At 39.2% G+C, this 11,248-nt stretch overlaps 1 protein-coding gene and 1 non-coding gene across 2 annotated transcripts; both read left to right on the top strand.

Moving 5' to 3' along the window:
- Positions 1-291: 291 nt before the first annotated feature.
- Positions 292-1,089, top strand: LOC141618297 (uncharacterized). The gene has a single exon (XM_074435392.1). It carries the CDS (start codon positions 292-294, stop codon positions 1,087-1,089), a length of 798 nt encoding a protein of 265 aa, XP_074291493.1.
- Positions 1,090-10,728: 9,639 nt separating this feature from the next.
- Positions 10,729-10,836, top strand: LOC141624793 (small nucleolar RNA R71). Its single transcript, XR_012534597.1, has one exon. It is a non-coding gene; the product is annotated as a small nucleolar RNA R71 (small nucleolar RNA).
- The last annotated feature ends 412 nt before the right edge of the window (positions 10,837-11,248 follow it).

The raw sequence follows: 11,248 nt of genomic DNA, 5'->3' as shown, positions 1-11,248 counted from the left end.
CAGATATCTGGGGGTTCCAATACAGCCAAGTAAAATGAGCAAGAAGGACTGTAGTTGTTTAACTGAAAAAATTATTAGAAGGATTAGAGGTTTGGGGGCCAAGAAACTCTCTTATGCAGGCAGGATTACCCTCATCAATTCAGTGCTAAACACTCTTCACACTTATCGGGCTACTATGTTCTTGATTCCCAAAGTCGTGCTAAGGAGAATAGAAGCAATCAGAGAAATTATCTCTGGGATGGAAGTCCTGACTACCACAGAGTACCATTAGTAGCTTGGGATAGAGTTACTATGCCTAAAGATGCTGGTGGATTAGGCATTAAGAAAGTGGAGGCTTGGAACTGGGCAGCTGTAGGGAAACTGGTGAATTGGGTGTATAGCAAAGCTGACAGGTTGTGGATAAGGTGGATAAGTAATGTGTACCTGAAAAACCAGAACTGGCATTCTTATTCTCCCCTTGCAGATTCTCCCTGGACTTGGAAAAATATATGCAAGACTAAGGAAAAACTGAAGGACGGATTTGTTGAGAACTGTTGGATGCCTGATGAGAAGGGTTATACACTCAAGAATGGATATAGATGGCTCTGCAATCAACAACCTAAGGTAGATTGGTGTTCTCTGGTATGGAACAGTTGGAACATACCCAAACATTCAATCATCACTTGGCTTATTATGCAGGAAGGATTAAATCTTAAAACCAGACTGCACCAGTTTGGTTTCTGTGAGGACAACTTGTGCTTAATCTGTGGGGAGCTACCTGAAACGATGGCTCATCTCTTCTATGAATGTACTTACAGCTGCAGAATCAGGGCAGCTGTTGCTACCTGGCTGGGGAGATCATTCCCTAGTCTTAATGAGCTCCAGAATGGGAGGGAAAATAGTCTACAGTGGAAAGCAATGACTATGGTATTCAATGTCTATCTATATACTATGTGGTACCAGAGAAACAATACAAGACTTCAGTACTCAGTTCAGAGGCCTGAATTTGTAGCAAAACAGATTGAGGATATTGCAGGAAGAAGAGGATGCAGCAAAGCAGGCCCTGGTTTGTGTCACAGCACCAATGGTTGGCTTAGTTGTTTTGATTAGCAATGAGAATATGTTTGAGTAGGTTTGGTTGCTGTATGGTTATTTTTTTAGCTTTACGGGGTTCGAACCCCTAATCTTGTATATGGACGTTTGGTTTTTTTGATATATATATATATATACACTCACATTTCAGCTAAAAAAAAAAGTCCTTCTATTTAACTCAAGATATCGACTCTTCCCCGGAAAGTTGAATTCACGATGGGCGGGTCCCTTTGTGATCACAAATGTTGGAAAGTATGGAGACTTTGAGATAATGTCGGAAGAAGGAAATAGGTTCAACGTCAATGGTCAACGGATCAAGCCATATTATGAAGGAGCTTTCATAGGAGAGGTTGAAGCCATCCGCCTCGAGCCTCTCCCACCATGACAAAGCATTTAAATGAAGGAGAGTTTGGTGGAGTCCTCCCTAAACCACCACTTGTAAATATACTAACTTACTTTCTTGCACTTAACTTCTTTGCATTGCATTTTGATTACTTGTCTTAAGCATAATTTTTGACATGAGAGCAAGTGAGGGAGGGTTACTAATCAAATTTAATGTGTGAAGGATATAAAATTCAAGTGTGGGGAAGCTTTGCCTAGGCTAAGAGAGACCCTATGTCATTTACTCTATTGCTATAAAGAGGAAGCCTTAGAAGAGCTAAAAGGAGGATCCCCACGAGTTGGCTTAACTCGTGGGAGTTGGAGCCAAAAAGTTTGAAGGAAAAATTCCGCAAAGAAAAACACGGCGTCTGGACTCGGGCCGGGCGTCCCAAACACTCAGGACGGGCGGACCGTCATGGGGACGCACGTCCCTCTCTACGTCTACAAAAATTCCTGAAGCAAGAAACGCTCGGCTCCTTCACCGACCCGCGCGTCTCACTCACGTGCTCCTCTTCTAATGACTACCAACCCTACTTTCTTTTCCTAATTTCCACCATACTTATTAAGACACATCAACTTATCTCTCTTCTAAGTAACCAAATCTCCCTCACAAGCACTCAACACCACCAAATCTCATCATCAAGACAACCAAATCAACCTCCTTAAACATTAGCTCACCCAAATCTAGGGTTTGAGAAATTCCACAAAGCAAAGAAATCCTATTTAGGGGGATTTGATTTCACTCTCAACCACAAAGTTCTAAGGAACCCCCAACTCAAACAACAAAAGCATCATCATGGCAAGGGAAAAGAGAAGGGCAAAAAGAATAATTGGGAGTTCTTCTAGCTCATACCACAATGAAAGGAGAAGAGAAAACGAGGACATCATTGATCTCTCTCGACTTGAGAGGTTCTCCAACATCGAATTCGTTAATGATGCACAAAGGATCGTCTTACATCGACTATTGGGTAAGAATATGCTTCCTACAAAGTTTGTGTGTCATTATACTTTAGGAAATTGGGAATTTATCATCAAACCGAAGTATTGTTTGATTTGTTTGGACTTTCAACTATGTTTCACATGCATGAACTTACCTATCAATCACTTGTGCTCGAATTTCTGAGTTTCCTAAAGATCTCTACCATAAATGACACCATTTTCATTGAGTTTCGTTTGGAGAATGTAAAGAGGATGATAACTTTGGTTGAATTTGCGGATATATTGGGTTTAGATGTGTTGACCTCTCGGCCATACAAGCCTAGAAACTATAGTGTAGCACCTCTTTGGAGAGCCCTAACGGGCCGTGGCTTGACAAAGATAAAAGATTTTTCAGCTTCCTACATTTAAAACCCCATTATAAGGTTCACGTACCATTTTATCACGAGCGCCCTACTAGCTAGACGTGACCCGGCCGTGGTAAATGAGCTTGATCTTACATTCATGAAATCATATTTAAAAATACAAGGGGAAAGAGGTTGTAATTTCAATGCCCCTTTTATGTTGCTTATGCGATGGGCACGATTTCGGAATGGATGTGATAATGGGATGATGCACATTGTCAATGGAGGCTTGATTACAAGAATAGCCAAGAGGTATAACCCAAATTTCAACAAAGATAACTCATATGTCCCCCTTCTGGGCAACACTAGGCTCAACGAACGACTTCTTTTCTAACAACACCATTGGATAGCCTACGAAGGGTATGAGAGGCAAATCAAATGGTTAACAAAGTGAAGCGCCCCACTAAACCTTCCAATGGAAGGATTGACAAGGATGTCACCAAGGAGAGGGCCCCTTTCCCGAATACCCTCATACCTAGTGCCCGGGAATTCAAGACAAGAAGATCAATCCTCACCCCCTACTCAACAACAAACAAATGAACCACAACAAAGTGAGGGGGAAAGAATCAATATTCCTCCCCACCCCTTTCCCTACCAACCCTACAACCACCCTAACTCGTTCATTCTACCAAGCGATGACTTTGCTACGGGTTTGCTTCAAGCAATACATAGACAACAATACGATGATAGGGTGGATGCCTACTATGCTCTCTATCCCAATTTCCATCAAATGGCCCGCCAAGGGCGGATTAACGAGGAAGGAGCACTTCCCTCATGGGCTCAAGTTGACATACTCTTCCCAAATTCGGCCCATGGGAATGACGGAGCTAGTGGCAATGGTAACGGGAAGGAGGAAATCTCAAGTGACGGTGACACCGTGGAAGTGAATAGTGATGGGGATGAGTTTATGGACTTTTATGAGAGTGATGAATCCAAAGTGAGTTGGAGTGATGGGCTTGGAGGAGATGATGATGATAAGTGAAAGAGTTTTTGGGCTTGGTGGAAGAGGGCAAGAGGCACCCACCATGGCTTTTGTGAGCTTTTTCTTCCGCTCTCATTTCCATGTCAATAATTAATTTGCATAATAATTTAGTTTGAATAATTCTTAATGTTTTGGCTTTTGCCGAGTGAGTGTCCTAGTAACACCAAAGGACCTTTTCCAACTTGGCAACATCAAGGTGATGACAAATTTTACTCCCGCTAGGAAAATCCAAAACGACAATTTGCATAGCATGCATGGCTTTGTGGCCAAACTCCCTCCATAACTTTAACCAGTTTGAGGAAGTTTAGTCACAAGCATCCCGAGTTAATTTAAATTAGCTCTCCGACCAATCAAAAGCATGCATCACATAGCATAGTTTAGTTTGCATCATTTGTAAATATATTCCATGTAGTTTGCATTCATGCATTTCATATAATTTCATGCATTCGCATAATTCCCTATCGTTTTGTCCATTGAGGACAATGTCCATACTAGTGTGGGGATGGAGAATTCTAACATCTAACCTATTTCAAAAATGAAAAAAATTGAAAAATTTAAAAATTCCAAAAACATGTTCTTCCTTAAGTAGCATAGATTTGTATACATTTGTTTATTTGTTACTCTTATCACATGGGGACGACTACGCCACATTTGAAGCATGAGGGAAATAGAAGACCGCATGGTATGATCTTTCCAAATCTCCTTCTTCCTTCTATATGTTAATGACAATGTGGCTACATTTTGTTAATGCGGTATGAACCTATAGATGCTCGTATCGATCGATATTCGAATTTACAGAAATTCCGACAAAACACCCGATGATGATAGGACACATGTTTACTTACACCGCTCGTTAGCGGATTTCATTTAGTGATGCGCGGGACAAGCGTTATTTGACAGTTTTATAATTAAATGTAATTTAAATTATTTTGAAATAAATGAAATTTATTTCATCGGTTTTCATATTTTCAAGTTTAATTAAAATTTAAGCTTTTATAATTTATTTGAAAAATAAATTATCGCTCAAAGTTTTTATTTAAATTTATTTGAAATGAGATTGTGACGGGTTTTCGTGTTGTTATCGCTTTATTTCATTTGAAAAACTAGATTTTTCAAGCGGTTTTTAACTCGATTTTAAGACGATTTTTAGCTCGTTTTTTAGACGGATTTTGGCACGATTATCGAGGCTTGCTTTGGCCCAACCAATCCCCCAATACATCCTGGGTTTGAACCCCACTACCACCTCCTTTTCCCTTCCCTTTTTCCACCCCAAACACGCGACACACACCCCCTTCCCCTGTTTTTTGCCCGAGCACAACACCCACCCAACCCATCCTACACCATACGATCACCTTACCCATTAACCCAACACTCAACCCAACCCATGCCCACGTCCAAACCCACACTAAAACCCGCACCCAAACCCGTGTCCATGCCCTGTTTTGCCGCGTCAAAACAGGGGCAACCCGAGCTCCTTTCGAGCTCTATCCAACTCCTACTCCATTCCCTCGTCTCTCCTACTTGTTCCCCAAGCAAGGAAGATATTTCCACCTCCCATAACCAGCTATACAATCCTACCAAAATCGAAAATAATCTCCAATTCCTATCTTTTTCCATAACCAGAAATATTCACTTCACCTTCCATATCTCGTCCAACTCCCTTTTCCCTTCCACAAGCCAACCATATACCAGCCATATAACCTAAACCTAGCTCCCCTACCCCGTTTCCTATATAAACCAACTCCCACACTCCAAAAAACAGGACGAAAAAGGGAGAGAAAAACCACTCGGTTTTGAGAGCTCGAAACCCTAAGCAAATCACCGTTAATGTCATATTCAAAAGCAACCCTAAACTCCTCTCCAACCTAGAAACAAATGATAAGGTTCATACAAAGGATTAGACGAACATTTGAACATCGATTTGCTCTCTTGTTCGTGTCTTCCCGCGTTTTGGACAGCATCTGTTCTCGTCCGTTTCTCTTTATTTTAAATTCATTTTTACTTATGTTTCTTGATAAATTTTGAATCTTTGTCCTTCAAGGATTCCAAAACATCTTTTGGATTTAGATTTGAGCAAGAAACGAAGTCACAATCTTCGTTTGAAAATCGTTATACGAAGTACAACATAAATCGTGTTTTTAAACTCGTGTGGACAACACCTGTTTTTGTTCGTTTTTAATCATTTAAAAATGCTTTTTACTTCTGTGTTTTTGCTAAATTTCGAATATTTGGAGTCTAAGGATTCCAGAACATCTTTCGGATTTAGATTTGAGTAAGAAACGAAGTCACAATCTTCGTTTGAAAAGCGTTGCACGAAGTGCCTTTTTTACGCAAGAAAGTTGGTTTATTTTTCGAAATTGTTTCGAAACTTGTTTTAAAATCGTCGAAGATGCGCCTTCTAAGCAAAGCTTGCATACGGGATCACGAGTGGTGTCCAAGTCTATATGTAAGTTGAGGGTGCACAAAATCCCGTCTCTTTCCCTTCCTTTTGCTCGTGTGGTACACGGCCTAAGGGCCTTTTTATCGCTTTTATTCCGTCATTTAATTATATTCTCGTGTTTGTTAATATGTTACATAATTATGATGTTAATGTTGGGTTAATTGCTGTTTAGAATAGATAGTATATTAATCGCATGCTTGTTTTTCAATTTATGACGATAACATGTTTAGTTAGAATAATTAACATGTTTAATGAATTGTTTGTTAATTGTATGACGATAACATGTCTTAAATCAATTAAAATGAAATTTTAATTAGTTTAATTCATTATCACATGTTTAATAATTTCAATTATGAAGTAATTAGTTTTATTCACATGTTTAATATTTTGGTTTAATTTTAATTATGAAGTAATTAGATTAAATCACATGTTTTAATTGGTTAATGATGCATGTATATTATTTGTATCGTTATCGATTGCTAAATCTCAAACTTGATCAATTAATATGTAGAATGCATGTTAAATGAATGACCAATTAATATGTAGAATGCATGTTAAATGAATTAGACATTCATAGGTCATACAAAACCGACATAGGATTTTAAATGAACTTCTTTAAAGAATTTAATGAATTCATCTTTTCTATGATGATTTCTCGCTAGTTGAATTGCGCATGCTTAGCATCCGATTCATTCCACTCGATGACTAGAATAGTCAATATTGACCACCCCTTTGGCCGTGTGTATTGGTCGTGTATTGCCTCGGTTTGCGTGCCAAGTTTGGTTCGATTTCTTTGTCTTATTTAATTGTTGCGGTTTTATTTCAATTATTATTGTTATTTAATCGTTGTAATTATTGGAATTAATTTTACCAATGTAATTTGTACTTTAAAATATGGGTCAAGTTAGTCCTTTATTTTGAGTCAAAATGATTTTTCAAAACCTTTGTTTTAGTTGGTTAAATTGAAGTATTTAGTCAATTAAATCGAAGTGAGTGCAACAAACGATGATGAGGCTAAGGACGAAGTCCATGTGAGCCGTGGCCTCACCATATGGCGCGAAATTCAATGACTAAGTAGGCTATTTTGTGTCGTGAGTCAAGTGTCGTATTTTAGCAATTGTATTTAGATCGAGTTGTATCTTTATTTCAATTGTTTGCAAATCGAGCCGATGAGAATCGTCTGGGTTATAATAGTTAGATCCCCAACGGCTCCCCCATTCCCATCTAAGCCATGTTTGTGAATGCTTGTTAGTATAGTTCAAATTAACCTCACATGCTAAATCACTTGGACAAAGTAGATTAGATGCATTAAACGATTAGAAACCAAGTTCACAAGTTAGGATCAAAACGGTGTTTTCATTCTCTTACAACGAATCGTAGTCTTGTCCAATTAGCCATCGTAGTCCTTAGTAGAGGTTGTTATTGCAACGGGCGGGGGTGGGTGTTTTATTAACGAACTTCCCATCACGTACTTTCGACAACGAACTCAAATCTCGATTATGGTTCCCAAATTTCCTTAAATTTGGTGGCGACTCCAAACGATTTTCAAACCCGTGGATAATCTGAATCCCAACATCCACAGAACCTATGTGTTGTTAAGAGTTTGCATTTAGTGTACATGGCATATTAGTTGATAGAATCATATGCATTAGAGTTGTATATATGTTAGTTGCATCATGGCATGCAGTTTGCATGGTAAAAAAATTTGTGAAAAAGCCTATTTTGGAATCTTAACAAGTGTATATAAGGCCCTTGTAGATAATTTTTCTCCTTGAGACGTTGTTTGCTAGAATACCCTCAAGACACCCTAAGATGTGTCATACTAGTATCTTTTGATCCATGGACTAAGGCCTAGTCAAGAGTGCCTTGTGGTGTGATAACTCTTTGGCTACCGTTTATTCCAAGGTGGCCCTTGATCCCATGCAACCGTCCTTGTACTTCTATCATCATTTTGCCAACCCGAAGGAAATGGGCACAAAAACATCAAATTGAGGTCAAGTTATCAACGTCAAAAATGTTTGCAATTGCATCAATGAAATGAGGAGCAAAAATAGACTCCTATGCTTTTAAAAGAAGTACCCTTCCTACAAATAGGGTTACTTTCAAAATGTTCAAAAATGCAAACTTGAAAATGCCAAACGTCAAGAAATGGCATGAAATGTTCTTAATTGTCGAATGCTACAAAAATGGGGGGAAAAATAAACCCAAAAAGTAAACAACTATCATGAAACTCATACACTTGGAATCCCTTTTATCCATTGATGATCCTATCTTTGTTGCATGGTGGAGAGGGGACAACCTTTCTTCTTGTCTAGGCAAGAGGGGGAATTCCGCGATCCTACAGTGTTTTCTAACACCATAGGGATTTGGCTCTTGACAAAAGCATTTAGTAATTGTGGACAAAAGTAGTCTAGTTTAACACAACTCGGAGGTGACTTGTTTGTATCCTCTTGGACTTAGTAACTTAGAGAAACAATATATATGGTGAAGTGTGTACCCTTAAATTGCTTCCCTTATAGATGATTTCCGCCACTTAGATGAGGAAAGTGGCTATTCTTTTGTAGATGCATCCTTTCACTTGTTTTTGTGTGCTTAATGTTTGGATGCATCACCATTTTGGCAAGCCCCACCTTGCCTTACAAGAAGGCATCTTACCTTATAGATGTCTTGTTGTGAGTTGAAGGGGTGGAGTGAGACCCGCTAATTGTATCACATCGGCTATGTTATAAATAAAGGTCATAGTTTTAGTCACCTCTTTACTCGGGACGAGCAAAGGTTCGGTTTGGGGAAATTTGATGTGACTCGTATTTACGCGCATTTAGTCCCTTAACTAGCCTCGTTCATATGCCTCCTTGCATGTATTAGGGTCGTTCCTATCTTAAGCTTCCTACTTTTCATATTCTATGAGGTTTTGTGCCCTTGGTAGGGGAGGAGCGCTAGCCTTACGTGTATGGCGCAAAACGGAGCTAAACTGATCGCATCTAACGACCAAGCATCAAAGAGGAGACCGATACTAAAGGCCTAAGTTGATAGAACAAACAAATGGGCAATGATGAAGGCCCCCCACGACCCTTGAAGGATCCTCACGAGTTAGGGAACAGCCAAATGAAGAAGAAGTAAATCTGCCCTTAAGGACGGTCGTCCCACTGAGGAGGACGGGCGTCCCCAAGCTCTGCACGGGCTTCCCCAAAGCAGGACGTGCATTTTTCAATACAGGATGGGCGTCCATAAAGAGGAGGTCAAGCATCCCGTGCCAGGACTTGCAAGGCGTTGGACCTCATTAAAGGGGCTTAATCGTCATTTAAGCCCTTAGTTGACCTAATACTTGTACTTAGTATAAATACTCTCTTGTAATAGGGGATTAGCATCAAGTTATTAGAGTAGATTAGATATGAATTAGCTTAATTATATTTTAATCCTTCCTTAATTATTATTCAAGAAATTCTTAGATCTAGTTGGGTAATTGAAGATTATTTGGAGTTTATTGAAGAATTGACAACTCTTCATCATCAATCAAGTTCCCTTCTATTATTCTTTCCGTTCCATTTTTTCATCATAAGTTTGGTACAATTTCTTTACTCTTTGCTTAATCCTTATTTATTGCTTTACTCTTCCATCATGTTATGCTTGTTAAGATGTTGACACCATTGTTAACATAATTTCCATGATAATAAGTGAATAGTTGCCTAACTAGGGTTAGTGGGAGATTAGGGGAGTTAATCATGGGGTAGATCTTTAGTTAATAAGTTCATGTGAATGCTTGCTTGTTGTAGTTTCAACTTATGTACATGTTATGCTTGATGAAATGCTTGATTGACAACCTAGCATGATTCTCTTATCCTTTCAACAAAACTTGTAAGATATAAACCAACTCAAGGCTTGTTAGACCATGCATATAGTTGAATAGAGAGAATTAAGTTGACTTGTAGGTGTCGTAAAGTCTTGACCGGCTCGGCTCCGAGACCCAAAACTTCCTAGGAATTTTAAGATATAAACTAATTCGATTCCACTAAAGAATAAATTTTTGCATCTATGAAACTTATTTATATGATCTCATCATGATTCTCCTATGAACCCATGACACCCTAGTACCTTTAATCAGTTGTTTACCCATTTACTTTACTTGCTTTGTTTCCCACTTGTTTACATTTCCTTTGTTAAGTAGTTTAGATAACAATCTCAACCCAAACCAAATTGTGACTTAAAGGCATAACTACTTGCATTTTGATAGCTTAATCCAATACCCGTCCCTTGGGATCCAACCTTTACTTACCGCTCCACTAAGAGTAGTTTGTTGAGACTATAAATATTGTTTGACAGCGTTCAACGACACGCTCATCAGGTGTACTTCGGGAATTGACATATTGCGAATCATGAATCGCCATGGATTCAATTGTGGCATGAGCAATATCGGTGTCAATTTGATCAAACGTCCCATTGTTAGTAGGATCGAGAACACGGCGAGAGTCGGCACAACATTCATTGTAGAATGTAATAGCGAGAAAAAAGGATCCAACCTATGATGTGGGCATTGTCTTTGCAATTCCTTATACCTCTCCCAAGCTTCATAAAGGCTCTCTAGCCCTTATTGACGGAACCCCGTGATTTGACTCCTCAAAGTTTGTGTCTTCTCCGGTGGAAAATACTTTTGATAAAAAGCAAGAGCCAAAGTATCCCAGTTGTTGATCTCCATGGCGGTTCTATCAAGGCTATTGATCCATAGCTTAGCCTTGACCTTCAATGAGAAAGGGAAAAGTATCTCCCTTATTTGAGATTGTGTGACTCCCGTTTGCCTAATCATTGAGCAATAGTCACAAAAGTTTTGCACATGCAAATTGGGATTCTCCAAAGGACTTCCCCCAAATTTATTTCTCTCCACAAGGCTAATGAAAGCCGGTTTGATCTCGAAATCGGTGGCTCCAATTTGGGTAGTAGTGATACCCTTAGGAAGCATAGCCCCGGTGGGCTTGCAATGATCGGAAATTTTCACCATCTTCTTGATTGGTGATGGCGGTGGCAATGGAGATGGTGAAC

The sequence above is a fragment of the Silene latifolia genome, chromosome X (genome assembly GCF_048544455.1).
Source record: "Silene latifolia isolate original U9 population chromosome X, ASM4854445v1, whole genome shotgun sequence".
NCBI lineage: Eukaryota > Viridiplantae > Streptophyta > Magnoliopsida > Caryophyllales > Caryophyllaceae > Silene > Silene latifolia.
Note: the sequence above shows the minus strand (reverse complement) of the source record. Positions and strands in the feature narration are given on the sequence as shown.

Bases quoted from the DNA above. Each gene is read 5' to 3' on its own strand.
- LOC141618297 (XM_074435392.1), top strand. From the start codon at position 292: ATGCCTAAAGATGCTGGTGGATTAGGCATTAAGAAAGTGGAGGCTTGG.